At 38.8% G+C, this 26,635-nt stretch overlaps 1 protein-coding gene across 1 annotated transcript in view; it reads right to left on the reverse strand.

Annotated features, from left to right (window-relative positions):
- The window catches only part of LOC113658423 (cadherin-2-like), a 97,558-nt gene extending 92,848 nt beyond the window's left edge, over nucleotides 1–4,710 (reverse strand). Inside the window, exons 1-2 of the mRNA XM_027170836.2 lie at nucleotides 4,450–4,710; nucleotides 2,783–2,891 (exon numbers count right to left, since the gene is read on the reverse strand). Of these exons, the coding sequence (XP_027026637.1) occupies nucleotides 2,783–2,891; nucleotides 4,450–4,506 (166 nt within the window). The 5' untranslated portion in view covers nucleotides 4,507–4,710. The remainder of the gene's footprint in view (nucleotides 1–2,782; nucleotides 2,892–4,449) is intronic.
- Between the last annotated feature and the right edge of the window lie 21,925 nt (nucleotides 4,711–26,635).

Consider the following 26,635-nt stretch of genomic DNA (forward strand, 5'->3'; position numbering starts at 1 on the left):
AACACCCCTCCCCCTCTCCCGTCGCATCTCTTCGTCTCTCGGAGACTACCTCACACTCTCCGTTAGCATGTGATATCTGCAGCCAATGTGTGAAATCCAGCAGCAGCTCCCAGACCCACTCTGTTCCCTCAGACGGGATCGCTAATCGAATGCGGGCCCACAGAAGGAGCTAACACCATGGTGAGGGTTCTCTGAGGCAATAATTACTGGCTTTGCTTCATTTGGTCGCAGCACATCAAAACACCATCAAGCCATTTAAGGAGCAGCTGGATATGGGCTTCATTCACACGTTCATTTAGAACTGTCAAGAAGTCATTGTGGAGAGCATTGTTCCAAGATGGTGTAGCTTCGAAAATGAGAAGCATTTGCGCCTCGAGGGCAGAATTCTTGTTTCTAATTAAAAAGCCACTGGTTGTAAGCATATGAAATCTAATTCTCTTTCGCTCTACCAATACACACACATAAAAAAAAAACAAAAAAAAAAAACACCAACACTAAGGATCTAAAACATTTAACATGGTCTCACACTTACACCGATGGGTGTGAAAGCTCTTAATTTATTCGGATTCTTTGGATTTCTTCATGAGCCTAGGTTGCCTCCATGACCAAACAGGATGTCATTTAAACGTGAATTTCTTTTCTTCCAGAGCCTTGTAAGAACAACCCGGCTGCAGTTACCCAGGAATAGGAATGGGAATGGGACACTGACTTCATTTCCCAAATGGCCAGTGAATGGCTCTCTAACAGTAGACGCATTGGACACGCTCGGTGATCATAAAAGCTCCAGAAGTCATTCGAAGACGTTTTGCGAGCTTGGGGTTTTTAACGACTCGAGGATGCTTCTCGAGAGAATAAAAGAAAGGAAAGCTTTTTTTTTTTTTTTCCTCCCCCAGACTGCTTTGACAGGTACTTGTGAGCTGGAAACATGTCCTTGTTTCGCTTTTGATGTCTGGAAATGTAAAGGTGCCTCAGCGAAAGCTGTTACGATTGTTATGATTGTTCTTCGGATAGAATTTGAATAACTGAGACATGTGGTTGGATTTGTTTAGTTTTCCATTAAGAAAAATTGTATAAATGCTAAGTTGCATGAGATTCTGCTTGTATTAAACATAAGAATGAATGAAAACATGCTCTTCAAAACAACCCTGTGTTGCTAGCTAACGGCACTCGATAACATTTTGAGTAAAACTACTAGCTAACCTGTTAGCTTTACGGGCACTATTTAAACTAGGCTGTAAAACGTGGCTGTTTCTGCACTGAACAGCCGATATGGTGTTAACAATCACCATTGTACTGTCACTTTTCTTCTGTGTTTTGCACTATTTTGCACCACTTTAAAATCATGCATTCTTCCACCACCCAAAAACTATCATTACACTTCTGTGTGTCCATCCATATTTATTCTGTCTAGTCTGTGTGTGTATATCGATGTATATATTCATAATGACATTCCTTTTGTACAGCTATATCTGTCATACCACTTCATACTGTATCATACTTATATAAAAACCACACTATATTTACTCTTATTCAGTTATATGTACATATTACTACACCTTCTGTATAACCTCATACCCTTATTTATTACACCGCCACTTGTAAATAAGCCGTCTATGCACTTCTGGTTATTTCATTGGCTCTGTACATGTACCTTGCACAACGACAATAAAGTCGAATCTAATCTAATCTAATCTAATAAACTAAAGAATATCTGGATGTGATGTACCTTATTTATTACTCCTTCATTAGCATGCACTGGCTGATATAATAGCTAGTTAATGTACTAGCTAGCTAAAATCCTAACTTCATGGCCACTACTTTTAACCAGGGAATAATACTCGATAAACCCTTAGTCAGTGCATCTAAAGGTAAGAAGCGTGACTCTTCCTCTAGCTGCTGACAATTACAAAGTTCTACTATTTGAGCGAACCCGAATTTGTTTAAGCTGCTTTCCTCCGTGTTTTTTTTTTCCCATTGTTTTTCTCCTTGGCAGAGAAGCAAACAGAATTTCACGAAGTGGAAACTCTGAAGGTTCTTCAGAGAAACTGGATTTTTTTGTGTGCAAGTCGGTGATTAGAAGCAGAACTTGAACTTTTATTGAGGTACAAACCAAACAACATGGCTTTTAAGCCCACATAACAGTGGGCCTAATTGGTTAAACATGTCTGAAGCTTGTTTTCACCCACCATAGATCAGAACCACACGTGGAGCTGATGTGATACACATACACACACACACACACACACACACACACACACACACACACACACACACACACACACACACACACACAGAACACCTTTCAAAATTTGCTGACACATTTTCACAGCCACACAAAAGACATTTGGTAACTTTTTGAGTAGTATGCAAACACACACACACACACACACACACATACACACACACAGCTGGGACCTTGTATTGTAAAAACCTCCCGACTTTTATACAAAAGCTGCAGTTTTGGTTGAAATATAGAAAGATTGTCCTTGTTGGTTCCAGCCAGATGTCCGCACAAAAACAAAGCTACCCTTGTAGGGACATCTGCATCACACACACAAGTCGACACACACACATACCAGCACAACACCTTAAAACAACCAACACATGTTCAAAAACCAGAGAAAGCACATCTGATACTGTGGGTTTTTTTTCTGCTCTGTTATGTTCACATACACACACACACACACACACACACACACACACACACACACACACACAAGCATGGCCTTGAGCCCACAATAAGTTTTTGTGCGCTTTCTTATTTATTTTTGATTTCTTTTACCGGTAAGAAGCGGCTGTTCCTCTTGTAAGGTTTCAGGCATTGGTGCATCATAGACATCTTCAGAAAAACCAGGCCTGCATGGTACAGAGCTTCTGCCTTCCGTGCCAGTCTGCAAAAAATAACAGAGTGACTCATCAGTGCACAATTAACATTCCCTAACCCATGGCCCTTAACCTCTCAACAGACACGTGCATACACACACACACACACACATACACACACACAAAGGCAGCACCTGTTTTATAGCGGGACAGTGAATGCAATTAGTCTAATGAGGCCGGCGAGGTTAAGTGTTCTACTGCGCAGCATGGCAGGAAACGAGAACAGCGGCCCTTTTTGTTTTCAACCAGAGCTTGTGCGATGGCCAGCGATCGATCTGCAGCATTAGATCTGCCCACGGCTGTTCGAGATGGAACGGCTCCAGTCTCAACTGTGGCTTTAGTTCAGAAAGATACAGGATTTGTGAAGTGAAGTGTTTTCTTTCAAAAAACAAAACAAAAAAAAAAACGACAGGATTTAAGAATCTGTGCATGCAAACTCCTGGCAAACTTTTCAGTACCAAAAAAAAAAAAAAAAAAAAAAAAAACACCCCACACCCACCCACCCACCCCAATCCCTTAAAACCAGCACCAGTCCATAGTCTTAATACAATTGCTGTTGTGAGGGGCCCTAAAAGAATGCGAGCTCCTGAGCAAGACGGCATCACGGCTATTCAATCCACTTGCGCTCTTTCAATCCGTGGAATTTCACTGAAAACAAGGCGAGCGAGAACAATAGCTGGTAATCACTGAGTTACCAGGACAAGCTACACACTGAGAAACTGACTCAAGATGTGCTTTCATTATTAGCAATCAGAGAGAAAGTAGGGGGGGGGGGCAGCTCATGGAAAAGAAAGATCTCAAAACCGATGGCAAGATTTAACCATTTTAGTTTTTTTTTTTCCGTTTTTTTTAAACTTCATGATGTTTTGTTTTTGCTGTTACTTTAAAATCCATGCAATTATTCTACCAGAAAAAAAGCAGCTCTTGGAAAAGAAAGATCTCAAAACTGATGACAAGTTTTAACCCTTTTACCTACATTTGTAGGTTTTTTTCCAACTTCCAACAAATTGATGTTGTTTTGTTTTTCATGTTACTTTAAAATCCATGCAATTATTCTACCAGAAAAAAAAATAAAAATAGCTACCATTGCATCTAGTCCTCTTCTTCTTCTTCTTCTTCTTCTTCTTCTTCTTATTATTATTATTATTATTATTATTATTATTATTACACATCAATTACATTCAACAGTCCATACCAGTTCAGTTAAAGATCTTTCTCAGCACCAAACCATAACTTCATTAGCATGCATATAAGTGCTCATTGTGTTGTTCTGATCGACTTGAGAACACACACATATATATACACAGAATATATGTGTGTGTGTGTGTGTGTGTGTGTGTGTGTGTGTGTGTGTGTGTGTGTGTGTGTGTGTGTAATATACAGTACAAGTAACATGACGCGTTAGAGAAAAGTGCGCAAAAAAAAAGAAAAACAATGCGCTCGCGCTAAAATACAAATAAAAGTTGCGCACACGAAAACGGGTGGTAAAAAAAACAACAACTGCACTATTTTGTGTCTGCGTGTTTTGTGCGTGTTGTTTAACACGCGCGGTTACATTCACGTTACCTGGAGGGCTGTCAGGAGGAAGAGCAGAAACGAGCCCCGGCCTAAGCTTAGCTCCATGGAGACACTTTTTTTTCTCCTGCTTTATTTCTTTCTCTGTCCGCTTGGATCCCGTGGTTAAAATCCCGCTCGGCGTGTTTTAGAGGAGCAATAAAAACGTTCCGGTTAATGCGCAAGCGGCAGCGGCGTGAAGCTCTCGTTCCGCCCGTGTATCCGCTCTGAGCGCCGCGCTGGTACTGAGGCTGCGACTCACTCCGTTACGGAGAGAGAGAGAGAGAGAGAGAGAGAGAGAGAGAGAGAGAGTGAGAGCACACACACACACACACACACACACACACACACACACACACACACACACACACACACACACACACACACACACACATCCATCCAGGATAATCTCTCAAACACGCCCCCTACCGGCAGCTCAGCTTTTTTCCTTCTAAATACTTCTCTCTTCTTCTTCTTCTTCTTCTTCTTCTTCTTCTTCTTCTTCTTCTTCTTCTTCTTCTTCTTTTTTTAATTATTATTATTATTATTATTATTATTATTATTATTCGTCTTCTTCTTCTTTTCCTTCTCACTCTTCTTATTATTATTATTCGTCTTCTTCTTCTTATTATTATTATTATTATTATTTTTATTCGTCGTCGTCTTCTTCTTCTTCATCTTTTTCTTTTTCATATTCTTCTCACTCTTCATCTTCTTCTTTTTCTTCTTTTTCTCACTCTTCTTAATCTTGATAATCATCATCATCATCATCTTCTTCTTCTTCTTCTTCTTCTTCTTCTTCTTCTTCTTCTTCTTTTTCTCACTCTTCTTCATCATCATCATCATCTTCTTCTTCTTCTTCTTCTTCTTCTCACTCATCTTCAGAGTAACTAAAGGAACTCATCATTTTCTTCTCACTTCAGTCACTTCGTCTTTTTCATCTCTTCTCATTTCGCATTCCTCATTTCTCATTTTCAAATCCTATCATTTTAACCTGCTTCCTTTCTTCTTGGGTAAATCCTTTCTCATTCCACATTCTTTTATTTCTTTAGGTCTTTAGAAGCCACACATTGAATGCATGGATGCTATAAAGCCAAGAGCATTAAAAAAAATTGTCACTAAAGGTCCAGTTACTAAAAATATATATAAAAAACTAAAAAAAAAAAAATAATAAAATAAATCAGTCACAGTTTGCTCGTTTAATAAAACCGTTAGAAAGGGAACACAAGTCACGTAACTGCTTTTGACTACAGATATGAACTTGATAGTCTGTATTTCAGAAACTGGGATTTCAGTTCATACTGGAACAAATATACACACACAAAAAAAAAAAACCTACCAGTTTGCATCATTTCGGCTGAGCAGAAAAGCTACTCAGATCACAAAATTCTCTTCTTCTTCTTTTTCTACTCCTTCTTCTTCTTCTTAGTCTTCCTCTTTTCTTCTTCTTCTTCTTGTTCTTCTTCTTCTCCTACAAGAAAGTTGTGTCTGACTCATAATAAAGGAACTCATCCTTCTCTTAAAATTATGTCGGAGAAGCAACTGAATGGTGACTGAATCATTTTATGCTTCATAGTTTTATTTTATTTAACTCAAATTAAGTGCCTTTAAAAAAGGGACGGGATTCTTTGTCTAGATACAGACTCTGAACAGATGAGACATCAGTATGGAATTTGACAATAATTTAGAAAATAAACACACACACACACACACACACACACACACACACACACACACACACACACACACACACACACACACACACACTTCTCTGCTCGACCGTTCGTCTATTTTGATCACGAAAAAAATTTGGTCTGAAAACACTGTTTATTCCGATCTACAATCTCTAGCCGTGTGTCGCTAGGCTAAAATTTATTTCAGCTAAAACGTCTGACTTGAAGAACGACTGCTGATACACTCGCCATGTTGCTTCACGTTTATCTGCTGTTCTAGACCTCTTTCTGACTGAGAAACTACTTTTATATATTATTTATGTGTTTCTTCTTTTAAGTTCTCCATCGCAGGGACGACTAAAGATCCGTTTGAAAGTGAGTGAATTTTATTTTAACGTACGCACTGAATGTGAATGCTAACTGAGAATACTATCATGGATCAATGTTTACACCTTATACACCTATACACTTCTCTTGTTTACCGTACACACGTCTTTGTTGAACAATATGTAATTTACGTTATTTGCGTCGTCTGCGTTTCCTGGTTAAATTTCGCCTGAGTCAAATGTGTTTGTAATGTGTGAGTGACATATGATAATAATCTCGAATCCTGAATCTGAATTTGACCTCTCAAACATGTTTTCGGGAAAAAAAAATAATAAATTTGCTCCTGTTTTTGTTGCGTCTATGTTCAGTGTTATGTTATGTCTATGCGTACAGTGTTGGTTAATATGAAGCTTATATGAAAGTAGACACTCAGGACTTTAACATCTTGTAGTTTTTATACAGTACTTGTGTTTTTATCTAGCCTAGGGGGAAAACAATACCAAAGTTTCATCGATGAAATCATTCATTTGTTTATACCGATTGAAAATGTCCCATAAAAGATTTCCCATAAGTCAGCAGTGTACTGGTGATCTTGCTAGAGCTGCTTTCACAGCTGTAGAAAATGACTCCATGACTCCTCCGTTCAGTCTGCATCGTTCTCTCATCACTTCCCAATACTTCACTGGACGTGTCACTGGATATAACAGCTGAATTATAAGAGCTGGCGCTCCTACTCGTAAGTCGCTCAAAAGCTCCTAGTTACATAATTCCACTTGACTACAGTATATGCAGTTACAGAAAGTCAATTATTTATAATCACGCTCTCTGGTGTCACCCAGGTGAGGATGGCTTTTCCTTTTTGGGTCTGCCTTGCTTATTAGGAATAAATAAACATTTCTATTTTAAACGTTATCATTTTTATAATTCTGTAAAGCCGCTTTGAGACAATGTTCAAAGTGCTATACAAATAAAACTGAATGACTGATATCTAAAAAATAGTGACTGAAGCACAATTCACTTTATTTTTCCAAACTTTGGTCAAATCTGATTTACTCGTAGTGTTGGGTTCGACAACACCTTAACCCGAGACAAAGTCAAAGTCTAAACCAAGACCAATCGATTCAGTTCAATTCAATTCAATTCAATTCAATGTATTTGTATAGCTGTTTTAACAATGGACATTGTCACAAACAGTGATGGGCAGTAACGCAGTTACTTTTGACAGTAACTGATACTCTATTGTGTTACTTTTTAAATAAAGTAGCCTAGTGTAGCCTACAGCTTAACCTGTTTAAAGCAGTGACACATTGTAGAATTGGTGGATGCCAACCACTGTAAACAAGAAGATGCCGCACTGTGGGCGTGTTTCCATGTATACTGTATATCTATGTGTGCGGCAGTAATGGCGAGTCAAGGCGAGACCAAGACGAGTTTCTCTAAGTGGAAATACGCTCATTATTTCACTTTAGTTAAGAATAAAGACAAAAACCTTTTAGTAAAATGTAAGCTGTCGCTTTCTGGCTCGAAGTTCCTATCCATTAATGGGAACATTAAAGAACGTTCTTTAAAAAAGTAACTAAAAAAGTTACTTTTAACAGTAACGCGTGTAAGTAATCAACAAAGTAATTGAGTTATTTTTTTGAATGAAGTAACTAGTAACTGTAACTAGTTACTATTTCTTAGTAACTAGTACAACACTGGTCACAAAGAAGCTTTACAGAAAAAAAAATGTACAGAATATTTTGAAAATTAAAATTAAGTTACTTTTTAACATCTTTAACATTGATTACTAATGAGCAATGCTGAGGCAACAGGGGCAAGGAAAAACTCCCTGAGATGATATGAGGAAGGAATTTTGAGAGGAACCAGACCCAGAAGGGAACCTCTTCCTTATTTGGGTGACACTGGATAGGAAATAATGTAAATAGTAGACCATCCTCTTGAAAATCTGAGTCGAGACTAAGACCACTGGCGATGAAATCTAAGTCAAGACCAAGACCATTGCCAGTGGGACCTGAGTCAAATCCAAAGCCATCGCCAATAGAATCTGAGTCCAACGTAGACCAGACCAACACCGCTCATGGCACGAACCCATATCAGGACACAGATGAGTTCATTTCCTGGTGTTATTATCATCGAAAACTTCTATGATATATTTCCTGAATGAAATTCTACTAAAATGTCCTTTCTACATTGTTATTATGGTTTTGTACAGTAAGTATGCAGGACACACATAGGAGCTTTTAAAAAAGCATCTTCGAGCCAATGATGCGGTGTTGCAATCCTAATTTATATCACTGAATTAGACTTTAGGGAGCATGTGAGTCATTTTTAGGTGATAAGGGTAATCTCCACATACAGAGATATAAACATACAATTTGTACTCTGATGAGAACATTACAACATGCTTAGCTCAAGGAAATGAGCTGCAGTTTTGGAAGGTGTCAAAAATATTTAAAGCCTGAAATAAGACTGAGTAAAAGTCTCACCCGAGTGTAAGACCAAGACCAAGAAAATGATTTGTGGTGTCAAGGTTGGTGTCAGTGCTGGGTGCTACTGTAGCTCTCATGTATGGTTGGAGTGTGTGTGTGTGTGTGTGTGTGTGTGTGTGTGTGTGTGTGTGTGTGTGTGTGTGTTTGTGTTTCAGCTGAATTTTAACAACAATTTAAACAACCTAAAAAGCACTCTATTCTAAACATTTCCAGTATCTTATTACCTATTTCTATCTTATTTAGTATTTTATTATCTTTTCATGTGACAACAGTGAAAAAAATGACACTTTGATAAATGTAAAGTGAGTGTGCAGCTTGTAAAACAGTGCAGTTCCCTCAAAATAAATTAACACAGCTATTAATGTCTAAACCGCTGGCCACAAAAGTGAGTACACCCCTATGTAAAAATGTGTCCATATTTTGTGTGGCCGCCATTATTTTCCAGCACTGCCTTAACCCTCTTGAGCTTGAAGTTCACCAGAGCATCACAGGTTGCCACTGGAGTCCCCTTTCACTCCTCCATGAGGACATCACGGAGCTGGTGGATGTTAGAGACCTTGCACTCCTCCACCTTCCACTTGAGGATGCCCCACAGATGCTCAATAGGGTTTACGTCTCCAGACATGCTTGGCCAGGCCATTACCATTACCTTTACCTTCTTTAGCAAGGCAGTGGTCATCTTGGAGGTGTGTTTGGGGTTGTTATCATGTTGGAATACTGCCCTGCGTCTCAGTCCCTTAAAGGAGGGGATCATGCTCTGCCTCAGTATGTCACAGTACATGTTGGCATTCATGGTTCCCTCAATGAACTGTAGCTCCCCAGTGCCGGCAGCACTCATGCAGCCCCAGACCATGACACTCCCATCACCATGCTTGACTGTAGGCAAGACGGTTTTGTTTTGTTTTTTCGGTGTCCTGTGACATCGCCCCGGACCTGTCCGGTGGGGGGCGTCGCTTCACATTTTGTTTCCGTGGAGGACGTCGCTCCACTTCCTGTCCGCGGAGGGTGTTGCAGGCCCGTGTTTGGTCCCTTTGGATTTGTTCTGATTGGTGGAGGATCCCTGGGATTCCTGGGTTTTGAGAGGTGGGACTGGTCACGGTGCATCTGGGGTAGCGCTCGGCCCCCCTGCTCGGCTTTGGACATCTCTTGGCCCTTTAGCTTGGCTGTGGATGTCGCTCGGCCCTTCAGCTCGGCTGTGGACGTCGCTCGGCCCTTCAGCTCGGCTGTGGACGTCGCTCGGCCCTCTCTGGCTGCGCCGCCGTGTGCCTTGCTCCCCCCACCTGCCTTCATCGTGGTCCTTGCTATCCCCACCTGCCTTCGCCATGGTCCTTGCTCCCCCCTACTACCTCGCCGTGTGCCTCACCCACCCTCCTGGACCTTGTCAGGATTTGGCACTTCGGGAGCCGCGCCTCGGGGAGGGGGTACTGTGAGGACTCAGCCCAGACCTTGGCCACGTGCATTTGTTTGTGTTCTGCGTTCACATGTCTGCCTCACTCTTGTCTCTTCCTGCATGCTTCTGCACACTTGTTCCTCATGTTTCTGATTGTCTTGTCTATTTATTTCAGCCGCGTTGACTTGTGCAGCGCAGAATCTACTGTTGTCTTGTCCTGTCTTTAGTCCGTGTGCTGTTTAGTGTTCTTTTGTTATTAAACCCTGTTTATTTCACCATCCTGCATTTGGGTCTGATTTGTCCCACGTTCATGACAGTTTACAAGCTTTATTGTGCATTATCTTTAAAAGAGGCTTCCTTCTAGGATGACAGCCATGCAGAACAATTTGATGCAGTGTGCGGCGTATGGTCTGAGCACTGACAGGCTGACCCCCAGCCCTTCAAACTCTGCAGCAATGCTGGCAGCATTCATACGTCTATTTCCCAAACACAACCTCTGAATATGACGCTGACCACATGCACTCAACTTCTTCGGTGGACCACGGCGAGAAGCTGTCCTGTTAAGCTGCTGTATGGTTTTGGCCACCATGCTGCAGTTCAGTTTCTTGGCAATCTTCATATTCTGTAGCCTACACCATCTTTATGTAGAGCAACAATTCCTTTATTTCAGATCACAAAAGAATTGCATAGCAAAGTGTCATTTCTTCAGTTTTGTCATTGAAAAGATATAATAAAATATTAACAAAAAATGTGAGGGGTGTACTTACTTCTGTGAGATACTGTAGAATAGAAGTACAGCAAGTAGAGTAGTATCTCTTCATATGTGTAGAATGAACAGGGTTTAGTGTCAACATGTAATTCGTAAAAACACAAATCACTGGTGATGGGTCTTTATCATGTACTAGAGGCTTCACAAAGCATAGACTTGGACACAGTTACCAAGACAGAAGAAACCACACGCACATGTTATATATATCTGGTGATCATAATATTTGTTATTACATAATTTTTACACCATCACTAAAACACATCAGATGTGACTTTCTTCATTTTGGCTTGTATTCTGCTTTTCAGCTTTTTTTTTTTCCCTCAGAAAGCTCTTTGTTAAAGTGTCTGGTTATTTGTTCAGTGTGGAAATTTAGTGCAGGTTTATGTATATATTTAAAAAAAAAGCATTATTTAAAATCGACTTGATTCGAATTGATTTCTATAACACTTTTAACAATGGACATTTTCACAAAGTAGTTTTACAGAAAATATATGGATTCAGGAGATAATAGAATAGGATAGAACGGGGCATAAAAGCTTTTATTATCGACCACATATACATTACAGCACAGTGGAATTCTTTTCTTCACATACCACAACTGAGGAGGTTGGGGTCAGAGTGCAGGGGCAGCTATGATACAGTGCCCCTAGAGCAGGGAGGGTTGAGGGCCTTGCTCAAGGGCCCAGAAGTGGCTGCTTGGTTGTGCTGGGCCTTGAACCCTGATCCTCCGAAAAACAACCCAGTTGAGCCACCAATACTTCTAATATTATAAATTATAAGTTCTACATTTCAATTGTACTCCCTATAATGAGGAAGCAGGAGGTAACGGTGGTGAAGAGAAACTCGCTGAGATGATATGAGGAAGAAACCTTGAGATGAACCAGACTGACAAGGGATAGATTAAAATAACTCAGACACCTTTTTAGTTGCTTTAATAAGTCTATAAGCTTGTCTCATTTTTGATATTAGAAAATATTGATTCAGTTATATGAATTTGTTTCATCTATCAAATTTTTCCATGAAAGTTTCAAAACAAACATTTCCCAGCGTCTCGCTGAAAGTATTTCACTTTTTTTTTTTTTTTTTTTGTAACTGCATGTTAACACGCTGTGTTCAAAAACATACGTACATAAAGTAGGCGAGGGTGAATCAGGGTTTGTTCAAATCTGCCCTTTTTATTCGTACAACTTTGATGAATAAGATCCTTTAGTACTGAGGACTGAGGGGGATTAACGCATGAGTAATTATGGCTTTATTAGTTTCGGAGGCTTTAGAATTTACACTGTACTTTAAAACGTTTCATTAAGCAGACCAGAGAAAAAGGAGACGCGGCCTGCTTATTCAAAAAGCTCTCCGTTTTAATCGATTCTCCGAACGAGAAGAAAAGTACTGTACATAATGCCTGTTTGAATATAAGTGTCAGAGTAATTAACATGTTCCATGAAGACATCGGGAGTCAAATATTATTCTTACATAATCGTTTGATTGTGTACAGCTGAAACAAGCGACATCTTCTTCTTCGTGACGTTGTGTGTGATTAATGGGAGTAAAAGATTTGCTTGGAGATGAGTTGATTTAAACCAAATTGAATTAGTTAGAATTGAATTAAAAACGGCTCAGCACTAATCGCTCGGTTCATCCTGACAAGGACGGTGTGATGTAATGGAGGTGGATAGATAGATAGATAGATAGATAGATAGATAGATAGATAGATAGATAGATAGATAGATAGATAGATAGATAGATAGATAGATAGATAGATAGATATTTTCCCACCTTTCATTTCCTGTGACTGTATTACGTATCGTTTTATTTACCATCGCTTGATTTTTTTGCTAATAGCAAAGCAGGGTCGGTTTTTCAAAACAAAAACAAAGTTTATATGTAAAAATGAACAGAAGTAAACTTATAAATGCTTCAGAAGAAAGGTCAAATGCACTGTTTTTTTTTTTGTTTGTTTTTTGTCTGCCCAAAAAAACACTCCATGAAACTCAGACGTGATGAGTGCAGGTGTTCAAATAAATAATGCTTGTTTTCTACAAGTAACTAAGTTCACAATTACATCATGAAGCCTGATTTATCAAGCGGCGATGCTCTCAGTTTTAACCTCTTTTCTCTGTGTGTGTGTTTCGAAATTAATAGGATGAAAAAGCACAGCTTGTCTGACTCACAGGAAGGCACGCAAAGCACACTCCTTATTTATTTATTTATTTATTTATTTATTTATTTATTTATTTATTTATTTATTTATTACTGACCATTACAAAATGCTGACACTTTATCCAACACCGTATCAATGAGGATGTGTTTTTTTTTGTGACCCCACAGTTCATTTTCTCAAACAATTCATTGTTATTGCTAGGTTTATGTTTAGTGCTATAGCAATTACATTTTTTTTAACATGTTTACTTTAATAACATTTCATAGAACAGTTCCAAATTTTCTCTCCAACAAAACAGAAGATGAGTCAATCCACAGGTCAATCAGGGATGATTTGAATTGTTCAATTTTACTAGTAATAATATCCCTAGAAGCCACGACCCATTTTTACAATCTCGCATACTCTTATCTGGACTTTATCCATCCATTATTTTTACTCACAGGATCGCGGAGAACCTGAAGATTATCCCAGGGGCCCGATTTCTCAGTCAACACCCTGGACAGAGTGCCACTTACTTATCTGTTCACACATTCTGGACATTTTAGAGATGCCAATCAGGCTACAATATAGGTCTTTGGACCAAGAAAGGTAACTGAAGTACCCATAATTATCCCCAGAAGCAAAGGGAGAACATGGAAACTCCATAAATGACAGAGGTTCGATTCGAACCCAAACTCTGATGGTTTAAGGCAAACATACTAACATCAGACAAGTTAGGAAGGAAAAAGCTGACCTGATTAGTTAAACTAGACCTGCAGCAAAGTGTCAAATGTAGCATCTATAAAAATAAATAAATTGTGTCATAATTAAAGCTCGTGGTATTTAGAGAAGTGATTTAATATGCTGATTTGTCCTACAGTTGTAGATTATATCAATAAATTAATTTCTTTCAGGATGTAAAAAAAAATGTGCGCCAGAGTGTATAGAAGGTTTGATTCAGAGTCAACTCAGAATCAGTTCAGTTGTTTTGGTCCAATCCCGGTTTCATCTTGTTAGGAATTTACATCGGATTGTCTGATGCTAATACGTCACCACATGCAACGATTTTTCGTACAGTTCTAGATGATCGATAAATCTTTCATTACTTTCAATTTTTAGGAATTGTGAGCCAGCAGTTACTATAGAGAGACTAACTAATGGTATTAGTATGAGGCAGGATTGATTCACTTTCTGCAGGATGATACAGAGTCGACTTGTGATTGAATCAGTTAATTTCGAACCTGACTAGGAATGCGTTTTATCTGACAGTATCATCATGATGAAAATTGTACCGTGTCAAGCATCGTCAATTGTTTTAGCAAGACTTGAACAGTCGATCTTGTTAATAATTCCCCGAGCCATACTGTGAGCGCTCGGCTGTAAATCTGAAATGATTTTCAACGATCTCTGAGTAGATGTTTTGGCTCGGTACCTGAGCATAGAGCTAGTCCAAAATAAATAAACCTCCTACTCACTTTCCATCACTCTAGCAGTTCCCAAGCCTGACTACACTCCTGACTGCATAGTGGACTGCGTCGATGTTCTTTTCTAATCCAGCACACCTGTTTCCATTTATTCATCATCATAAAACCCTTCATTGTGATCGATAGGTATGTTAGTGTTGGGGAAAAAAATGTATCCAGAGTGTGAGATTTACATGATTTTGGTTCCACTTTCCTGAGATAAATACACGTCTGGTTTTGCTTGATTATTCTTTCATTATTCCTTTCACAGTGCAGCGCTGAAAAAAAAAAAAAACACGGCTAAATATATCCTGTAACTGCTGCTTTATTCTAACAGGAATAAAAATAAGCTGCACCGTGCAAAGGGAAGGCTAAGGTTTATTTTCTTCTGAGTTGTAATCAGGCTCTAGAGATCGCACATGCCTTTTTGTCTCATGTTGTATTGTTGCAAGAGAGATTTTTCTCCCTCTAGATATAATCGATGTAAATTTACCTTTAAATTTTATACATTAACTATGTTCCTCTATATTTTTACCTTAACACGGGTCCCCCCCTTTTTTTTCTGAGAGCACTGGGTGGCAAATCTGTTCGATAAAACACACAACCGCAGCAGAGGAAATACAAATGGGGAAATTTTTCACTCAATTCACACATAAAAAACAAATTCTCTGCAATAAGCTAAATCCCATCTTCAGTCAGTGTGAAGTTACTTTAATTTACTTTACTTTATGACTAATTAGCTACTTTCTCTAAGCAACACGGTGAAACATGTTACTCAGCAAATGTTGTTGTAAATGTTAGCTAGCATGAGAATAATAATAACCCTGACAATACAAAACCAACTGGATGCTAATAGCTAGCTGTTAGTTTTCACAAAGAAAACTAGCTTGATAAAAACAAAGAACATCTAGCTGGAGATACAGTACAGTGCTAAGGCTAACTCGCAACAGCTTTAAATGTTAACTAGCATGATAATAATAAAATCCTTGGCATTTGGCTAAACCAGCTGAATGCTAATAGCTAGCTGAAAGAAAGCAAACTAGCTTGTGTGAAACAAAGCACACAAAGTAGCAGCAGATACAGTAATGAAAAGAATGTAAAATGATACAAATCATGCTTTAAATCGTAGCAATAACACTACACGTAGCATTCTTTGCTCACTAGCTAGAGGTTATGGCTATTATAGAAAAACTATTACCTTCTTACTGCGTTCACAATTTTTCACAGTGTGAACTACAGTCAGTGAAATTTACTTTACTTCATTGAACTTTCTGTAGGTATTTAGAGATTTCATTCCAGGTGTCATTGCAGTTTAGTGCATTGGCTGTTTGCCTCACACCTCTGGGGTTGGGGAGTTGAGTCCCACTTCTGCCCTGTGAGCGCTGAGAATTCATGTGCTTCTGTGCTTTTTGGGTTTCCTCTGGGTACACTGGTTTCCTCCCCAGTCCAAACACATGCACTAAATTGAGAGTGCATGTGATTGTTGCCTGTGATGAATCGTCACCCCATCCAGAGTGTCTCTTGTCTCCTGTCTCATGTCTCCTGCCACAGAGTCCCCTGGCATTGACTCCAAGACTCCATGTGACTCTGTGTAAGATAAGTTGTACAGTAAATGCATGGATGGATGCAACGTTAGCATAATAAAGCGAATTTTTAGGATTTTAAAGATGAACATTTAGTGTGAGGAAATCACACTTAACTAGCAAAGATTTTGACTTTTTTTTGTTAAAAACTTACTTTTTTACTTACCCAAAAACAACAGACTAGATACAGTATGTCATAGGAACAAAACAAACTAAGAAAATGAGTTTGTTTGTTTTTCCACCCACAGATAGATATTATTTTAGATATTCTGGAAGGAAAGTACATCATTAGTATGTAGCCAGTGACATCTAGCCTTTGCTGAATCACTGGTTTACTCTATAAATGTCAGCCTCAATGTGACAGGAAACAATTAGACGGATTCATGAAACAATAGAGTCGTGTAAGTCGTGACCTGGCTGTGACCTCACAGAGACGTGAACGGAACAGACAACAGAAACGACAAAGACACAAACACTCGACCGAGTCGAGCGGAACAGAACGTCCATTGAATTAAAATGAGCCTAATAGTACAGGAGAAAAAAAAAGGATGAAGGAGGAAAAGAGTTTTAGAGATTTTTTACTTGTTTTTAGTCGACTTTTGTTGAGAAAAAAACCTCCCCAGTTAATTTAGAGGAGATCTGAAGCTCACTCTGTACGATGGCAGAGCTCCAAGACTGTCATTAGGAAGGTTCATCTCACAGAGAAGTGATTTGTTAGACTAGAAAAAGCTTTAGTTAGTTTTTTTTATTAAGACCATTCTTTTTTAATTAAGTCAACTAAAATAAAACCAGCTATGTCATGAGAACAAAAGTAATAACACCCGCTAATAGGAGTTCATGTGTGTATGTGGTAGCTGCGATGGCTGAACTGCATTACTGGAAAATATAGTCAATGTGTATTTATTATAAGGTGAGTTCAAATTTTGTGAGCACAAGTAAATAAATAAATAAATAAATAAATAAATACACCAGTACAAAAAAAAAAGTAAAATGAAATTCTCAGACAGAGGAAAATTTTAAAAAGAAATTGCACCATAACAAAACATATGCAATCCTAATTAGTTCAGTTTGTAATCCAAAAAACAGCTGTCAAAATGTCGTATACTACAGATGAATGAGTTTATTTATAAAAAAGATAACTGAAAACGAATAAATCAATGAATTAAAATAATAATAAATAAAAATAAGTTTTTGCTATTTTTTATTATTTGAACTTCTGTTCGTTTTATTTCTTAAATATATATATATATATATATATGGTAGCTGCGATGGCTGAACTGCATTACTGGAAAATATAGTCAATGTGTATTTATTATAAGGTGAGTTCAAATTTTGTGAGCACAAGTAATATATATATATTACAAGTAATATATATATATATAACGTTTTTTAATCTTTATCATTTATAACAATTTGTCATACAAAAACATGTATTTATGCAAATGAGGCTTGTAATTAAATATACATACAGTACATCTGCATACAACACATTAGATGCTCTCAAAAACTTCTTAGTCCATTAGAGTTGATCAGTTCTGTGCAATAAAAATAAAAAAGTTGGCATGAATTATTTTCTTCAGTTCGAAAACGTTTACAGCGACGTTTACCTGTCGATGCCACTGATGCACCAGTAAAATTGTACAAGGACAAAACAATAAAAAATTTTGTTTAACAAAAAAGATTGTTATGCTTGTTTTATTACGCTTTTACTAGAATTTACTAGAATTCCAATGTAGTAAATAATGCTTTCGAGTCATGCGTGGGGTCATGAAGGGATGATAGTCAGATCAATCAGCAGCAAAATTATTGGCACCCCAACTATTCGTTCTTATCGACGCCTCTGTTCCGTGATTAAAAATATTTTTGCTGCCTCAAATTCTTGCTCTTTATAACAAATTACTCCTTTCATGCTCATTTCCGAAAGGAAGCCCACTGCCACCTATTCACTCATGTAAATATCCTCCATTTTGCATTTCCAGATCTTTCATCTGCTTCTTCAAGCACAACAGAATTTACATTTCCATGGAAAAGTTTTGCATCAAGCCTGGAGCCACAATCCACAAGGCTTTGTATTTTCTCAGTCTCTAACTCTCCTGATTTTGCTCGTTATTATCAAAGCCTGCACGATTTGAACCAGATGTAGAGTCTAAATGACACATGCTAATTACAGATGTCCAATAACCACACATTGTAAAGCCTGGCTCATCCACCTGCATCCGAGAGGGAAATCATGCCATTACCGAAAGATAGCTTACTCATCACGCTCTGAGGGGGGGGTGTAAGTGGATACCACACTATATGTTTTGCATAAATGAAACCCATGGCCTTTCCAAAACAAAGATGGTGAGCTTTAAAATGTCAATTATTAAGCATTACATAGAAGCCTGACATAATCAGATAAGCGCTGATAGAAAAACAGAGGAAGCTGGATGCAGTGACTCAGCACCCGCCCAAAAGGAGCCAAACACTGGCTGACACATCACAGCAGGGAGGAAGAGAGAGAGAGAGAGATAGAGAGAGAGAGAGAGAGAGAGAGAGAGAGAGAGAGAGCAAAGGAGAAGGGGAGAGAGACAGAGTGAGATAAACAGACAGAGCAAGAGACAGAGAGATATACAGAGAGAGAGAGAGAGAGAGAGAGAGAGAGAGAGAGAGAGAGAGAGAGAGAGTATGTGTGACAAGCAGACAGACAGACGATCAGGTGGAAAGAGAGACAGGCAGAAAGACAGACAGATCAAGAGACAGAGATATATACAGAGAGAGAGAAAGAGAGAGAGAGAGAGAGAGAGAGAGAGAGAGAGAGAGAGAGAGAGAGAGAGGAAGACAGACAGACAGATGATCATGTGGAAAGAGAGACAGACTGACAGAGTGAGATAAACAGAGCAAGAGAAATAGACAGAGAGAGAGAGAGAGAATCTATCTATCTATCTATCTATCTATCTATCTATCTATCTATCTATCTATCTATCTATCTATCTATCTATCTATCTATCTATATCTCATTTTCTTTGTCTAACAGTGTTTACCTTATATCCATCTCGCTCCCTCTTTCTCTCGCTCATTCTCTCCAACTCACGTACGAAATCAGCCAAGCAAAAGAAATTCAGTCTGTAATCAGATAGCAGCCGGAAAAGATGTCGGAGGAAAAAAGATTTGCCCGACAAAACATTTCCTTACATGTTCACCTGCATGTGGTACATTAGATAGTTCTTCTCCAAAAAGTCCAGTGACAAAAGAATTAGTTGTTTATCGTTTGTTCAATCAGATAAAAAAAAATAATAAATAAAACTGACAGCAATTTTCAGCATAAAATCTTACTGGATCCATCAGAATGCTTGTATTTTTAGACAGGAAGGAAAGCTGTATTATTTATTTATTTATTTATTCATTTGTTTGTTTGTTTGTTTGTTTGTTTGTTTGTTTGTTTATTTATTTGTTTATTTATTTATTATTCAGATCCATTTTTTCACACCGAAGAAGGCTCAAGAAGGGGGTATAAACTTATAAGCAGGGTGATGGGTGTTTGTTAATTGTACATATTGTACACACATATTGCGCTGACTATATGTATGAGCAAATTGCACATTTTTGTTTGCTCCTAAGAATTTCACTCACCAAGGCACATGTGCTGTGGTGATGTGACAATAAAAGTGACTTGACTTGACTTGACTTATTTTGTCTAATAGGAAACATGTAAAGCTTCATAAGGGCAGTACTAAATGATAGAAAATAAGATATTTTCTACCGCTTATCTGAACTTCTCGGGTCACGGGGAGCCTGTGCCTATCTCAGGCATCATCGGGCATCGAGGCAGGTTACACCCTGGACGGAGTGCCAACCCATCACAGGGCACACACACCCTCTCATTCACTCACACACTACGGACAATTTTCCAGAGATGCCAACCTACCATGCATGTCTTTGGACCGGGGGAGGAAACCGAAGTACCCGGAGGAAACCCCCGAGGCACGGGGAGAACATGCAAACTCCACACACACAAGGCGGAGGCGGGAATCGAACCCCCAACCCTGGAGGTGTGAGGCGAATGTGCTAACCACTAAGCCACCGTGCTCAAAAGTTTCTCTCTTAATATAGACTCTTAATATATGGTGTTGCCTTCTTGAGCCTTCAGTGAGTCAGTGAAAGTTTGCAATTTTTGTAGAAGTTTAATAGTCGACGAGTCCTTCAGTGCAGAGTATTCAGTGTTCAGTGTCTATACATATATATCACATTGCATAGCCAATGTTAGAAAAGAGTCAGATCATGCAGAATGTTCTGGAAAAGCAATGAACGTGCAGGAAGACCCGTGGACATTTTAACTGCTCAGGACAAACAAAGTTCCATAAAAAAAACTCTCATGAATCATAAAACACTCGCTGATCATCCAGTTAAGAATCGAGCGTGTGTGAACGTTTGAACTGGTTCATTTGTGTAAATTCGGTTATCGTTGTGTCTTTTGGACTAGATGTAAACATCTGTTAGGTGAAACAGTTTGATATATTATTACTACACTTTTAGAGAATTCATGTTATAGATGCATTTGATCCAAATGTTTGATTGACACAACCAGAGTTTCTGACATTATATCTTTTCCAATTTTCTTTCTAGAATTCACTTGTAGCAGCATTGTAACAGGTTTTCTCAGACCACCACAACATGATGAAGCACACAAATCCCCAGTGACTACCAGAACACTGCCATGCTCCCTGAAGCTAAAGGTCACTCTCTGACTCGATCTCGTTTTATCTCATTGTTTCACGTCTCTTTCGGTCTTTTCCTAGAAAGAGATGCCACCTGAAAAGACTTTCTGGCTCAATAGGTCGAGAGGAACACAAATGAAATGTGGCCTTTAAATACGACTAATACAGCCTCTAGCTCATGCATTGTTCTTGTTAAATGGGTATTAGTTAGCATTAGACAGTCAGTACAAATGTAAATTTGCTAGCCATTAGCATAGCAGTGGTATGCGTTGAATGTGTGTGTGTGTGGTAGCTGCATATTCACAGTCTGACTTCACTCCCCGAGGACTCATTAATCACAATGGAGACGCCTTGCTGTTGTGCATCTGTCGTGCAACTGATCTCCAACAAGCTGTTGGCAGAGTTAACATCCCTCCCGCTTAGGTCGTCCTTTCTCCATATCCTCTCTGAGACTATCATTTGGATTGGTTCCTATGTTCAGGGCCACCACTTGAGCACTCAAGCCATGTCTATAGTTGTTTTTGCCCTTGACCTGGAAAGACACAGCTTTCACTCAAAAAATAAATGACATCCATTCACAAGGTCTTAAGCGTCTCACTGGATGAGATGATCATGTGAATTTCACAACTTCTGTTGATGTCAGATTATGTGATGAAGATCCTCTATACATAGACCTGTGACAAAAGTATATATATATATATATATATATATATATATATATATATATATATATATATATATATATATATATATATAGAGAGAGAGAGAGAGAGAGAGAGAGAGAGAGAGAGATAGAGAGAGAGAGAGAGAGAGAGAGAAAGAGAACAAGAGAGACAGATTTATGGACAAATGGTCAAATGGCTAGAGAGAGAGATGTGTGGATAGATGGATGGATGGATAGGATAGATAGATAGATAGATAGATAGATAGATAGATAGATAGATAGATAGATAGATAGATAGATAGATAGATAGATAGATAGATAGATAGATAGATGTTCGAATGGATGGAGAGAGAGAGACAGGTGATCCACATTTTGCAGATTCTGAAAGGTATATAAATACAGTGGTGCGAAAAAGTGTTGGCCCCCTTCCTGATTTATTATTTTTTTGCACGTTTGTGACACTTTAATGTTTCAGATCATCAAACAAATATAAATATTAGTCAAAGATGTCACAAGTAAACACAACATGCAGTTTTTAAATGAAGGTTTTTATTATTAAGGGAAAACAAAATCCAGACCTACATGGCCCTCCTGTTAAAACATAACTTAACTGTGGTCTGGAAAAGGTTATAAAGCCATTTATAAAGCTTTGGGACTCTAGTGAATCACAATGAGAGCCATTATCCACAAATGGTGAAAACATGGAACAGTGGGGAACCTTCCCAGGAGTGACTGGCCGACCAAAATTACCCCACGAGCTCAGCGACAGCTCATCCAAGAAGTCACAAAAGACCCCACAATAACATCCAAAGAACTGCAGGCCTCATTTGCCTCAGTTAAGGTCAGTGTTCATGACCACCATAAGACAGAGACTGGGCAAAAATGGCCTGCATGGCCAGTTCCAAGATGAAAACCGCTGCTGAGCAAAAAGAACATAAAGGCTCGTCTCAGATTTGCCAAAAAACATCTTGATGATCCCCAAGACTTTTTGGAAAATACTCTGTTGACTGACGAGACGAAAGTTTAACTTTTTGGAAGGTGTGTGTCCCATTACATCTGGCATAAAAGTAACACCGCATTTCAGAAAAAGAACATCATACCAACAGTAAAATATGGTGGTGGCAGTGTGATGTTCTGGGGCTGTTTTGCTGCTTCCGGACCTGGAAGACTGAATTCTGCTGTCTACCAAAAATCTTGAAGGACAGTGTGCGGCCATCTGTTCGTGACCTCAAGCTGAAGAGAACTCCAGCAAGTCCACCTCTGAATGGCTGAAGAAAAACAAAATGAAGGTTTTGGAGTGGCCGAGACAAAGTCCTGACCTGTATCCTATTGAAGGTGGTTCATACTCGAAAACCCTTCAATGTGGCTGAATTTTAACAATTCTGCAAAGATGAGTGGACCAAAATTCCTCTACAGCGCTGAAACAGACTCATTGCAAGTGATCACAAACGCTTGATTGCAGTTCTTGCTTCTAATGGTGGACTAACCAGTTATTAGGTTTAGGTGGGAAAGCACTTTTTCACACAGGACTATGTAGGCTTGGATTTTGTTTTCCCTTAATAATAAAAAGTACGAATAAATAAATAAATAAACAAATAAACAAACAAATAAATAAATAAATAAACAAACAGAAAGGGGGCCAACACTTTTTCACACCACTGTTACCCGATGACCCCAGCTGACATACAGTAGCTGTAATATACTCACATTATGTCATAAAGCATCACATACCTCCAGATGAAATCATTACGTTACTTTACATAACATCTAACTACGCAATAAAATCACTTTGAAGTACATAGAGCTGAAGAGCAAAGCAGGACATGAGTTTAACGCTACAGAATGTCTCCCGTGCCTTTATGGAGTCCTCAGAGCTCTGCTGATGCATGTGTCAGTGTTCAGTTGAGAATCCACCTGAGCACGTACATCCGAAACATCACCGAGATCAAACGAACGGAGGTGAAGGTATCGTCTGCGCTGGTCCACTCTCTTTAAAGTAGCGTTTCAGATTAAAACCTCTTCATCAGACACAAACGGTGCTTCAGTCATTTTTTTTCAAGCTGTTACCTCATCGTGTAGTCGTTTCACAGCATCCTGCAAAAAAGAGAGATAACGACGCAACAGAGATGCTTTTTATCTTCTCGCCTATTTCCATAGACGAGTCAGGACTCACTCATGGCTTTCCATGACACATTACATTTGTTTTTCCTTCTGTTGATAACTTTACATATAATGAACTAGCCTTCAAATTTGAGCTAATGGGTTTGATAGCACCAATTATTTTGAAGATGTTTCCCCTAGAATGCGAGGTTAAAACAGTTTATTTATAAAATACAAATTCCCTGAGTGTCTACTTTCATATGAGCCATTAACCACAACTGAGTGTTTAGTATGATATGACAAAGGAACTCAACACTGAACACGGTCATGATGGCATGACGGAGCAGAGAAAGGGCTATCCGGTCTCGAGGTACACTCTGCAGTACCCTGTTGTGGATCCTTACTTCTACAAGACAGGACTGCTTGTTCCTAGACTTGGGATGTACACGGGAGACACGTGCCTGTTTTTTTGCCTCTGGCAGTCATGGTCTCGGCTCACGAGAGACGCTGGAGTGTGAGAGCGAGCAAGCGAGTGTGAGACGTCTGTGTGCATTTCAAAGGCGCACAGCGAGAGACTTCAATGGCTCAGCTCCAGTGTCAGGTTTCATCTACACTGCTGGTTTATCAGGATCCAAAAGCAGACATTACACTGATATCTTTAAAGACTTGTTTTTTTGACTATTCAGTTATTGTTTTTGACTTTGGGTGGACTAGTAATATTTATGATTGCTAAGAGCATATTTCATTTATAAAAGTCAGCACTTAGGATGTTATGTAGGGGATAATTCACAACATGGTGCTCGGTTTGTTATTTTCATATAAAAGCACATCATATAATGTTTCTTTCTCTCATATTTGAAAAAAACAACAATCGATAATTACATACGTTTAGCGAGCAAAATACTTTTTATCCATTTTACATTTAATGTAAAAGAGCTATAAAAAATAAGAAATGTTAAATACGTCTCATTACGGAAAATGTCACTCCGTCCAGGGTGTATCCTGCCTTGATGCCCGATGACGCCTGAGATAGGCACAGGCTCCCCGTGACCCGAGAAGTTCGGATAAAGCGGTAGAAAATGAATGAATGAATGAATGAATGAATGAATACGGAAAATGTCACCGTATCAATTATTATATTTTTCTTCGTTAGATCAAAATACATTTGAAGTATTCAAGTATGAGTTGTTATTATAGACACGATAAGGTGTGAGGACAAGATCAGTCTTTCCAGGATTTTCTAATCAAAGAAATTTAAGCAAATTCAAACAAACGTGCGTTGAACATGAGTACAGTTATCATAATAAGTCATTACATATGTGTCCTCGCTCTTAGCACTTTAAAAGAAGAACCATGTACTTGCGATGCTAACCATTAAAAAGGTTTTTCAGCAAAAAAATAAAAAGCAAACAAATAAATAAAATGTTGCAGCAAGTTGCATCAAAAATAAAATAAAACTAAATAAAAAAAGCCGCTGCAAAATCATTTAGGGCAGCAAAAATCACACACACACACACACACAAAAAAACCTCATAAAGAGACTGATTAAGATAAATGTAGAATTTTAGAGTATTAAAGACTGAGCTAGCTGCTGTTATTGAAAGTGAATAATAAGAATAAGAATAATAAGAATAAGAATAATTAAAAGCTCTCTGGCACAAACCATTATGATCGTGGTTGTAGCTGAATAAGCATATGATTACATTAAAGCAAATATAAGAAAAGAAAACACACCACTTATAGCTGCTCATAAGGCTAACATAGGACTTATATTATATATTGTATTTGTTTGTGTCATCCATCTGTTTCTACGTTTAGACAACACGAAGGCCGCATCGTGCGGGGTTTGTCACACAAAACCAGGCGGCCTCTCGTAAGAATACTTTATTCTCCTTGAGTTATTACCTCAGAAACCGTCGTCTAATTGACTGCTAGGCGGTGTGAAATCTTGTTACTAACTCCCTGCTCAACAGCCAAATCAACCCGAATAACGCCGATCGTTCAAAGCGGCTCTCACGTCTCGTGCGGATTGATATAAATCATATCGAGCTGGAGAGATACCGTAGCCGCGTGTCCTTAATCCACACGTTTGTAACAGTATTATTTGCGTAATGGCGTTAGATCTAGAGTGAGAAAACACCCTCTTTCGACTTTGATTAATGCAGTCCCGCTGTGCAGAGACAGATTCCGGATTACTCAGCTCCTGCGCCTCGCGCTGCCCCTCGTGTCGTTTTATTCTTCATTAAACCGGAAGAGCGTGTGATGGGGTACAGTGTATCGCATGACCCTGTTTCATTTGCTTTGCTGTGTTTTAATGACAATAATCACCGCGATGAGCCGCTCTTAATCTTACCTGCTATTTATGGCGCACATATTAAATCACTAGCTCTTAGTAGGAGTTGAAGGAGCGCTGATATTCCAAGCAATTGATGTTGATAAATGATAAATGATAAATGAAAAGCTACTGGAGGCCAATTAGTATTATGGAAATGAGATCATGACCCAGTTAGCAGTTATTCACATCGAGCCACATTAGCACTAGTGCAGAAACTATAAACTGTTTCTTCAGGAAAGATGGTAGGTATCGAGCTGGATTATTAGTTTTGGATGTTTTGTTAGTTATTAATGAATGAGCCAGAGACAGCTACACTGGAGATGGGCCGTTATAGAACACGAATCAACGTCTTATTAGCAGTCAGAATAGAAATGGTATAATAATATGTTTATTAGTTGTATGTTAGCACGTTTGGCTCACACCTCAAGGGGGTTCGATTATCGCCTCCACCCTGTGTGCTTCTCAGGCATAGCGGGGGGGGTTTGGGGATATGCTAATTCCTCTGGGTTCCCTGGTTTCCTCACTAGTCTTGTAGGGTGTTTTCAAAGATGGCATGGACTAGTTC

Source organism: Tachysurus fulvidraco, chromosome 1 (genome assembly GCF_022655615.1).
Source record: "Tachysurus fulvidraco isolate hzauxx_2018 chromosome 1, HZAU_PFXX_2.0, whole genome shotgun sequence".
Classification (NCBI taxonomy): domain Eukaryota; kingdom Metazoa; phylum Chordata; class Actinopteri; order Siluriformes; family Bagridae; genus Tachysurus; species Tachysurus fulvidraco.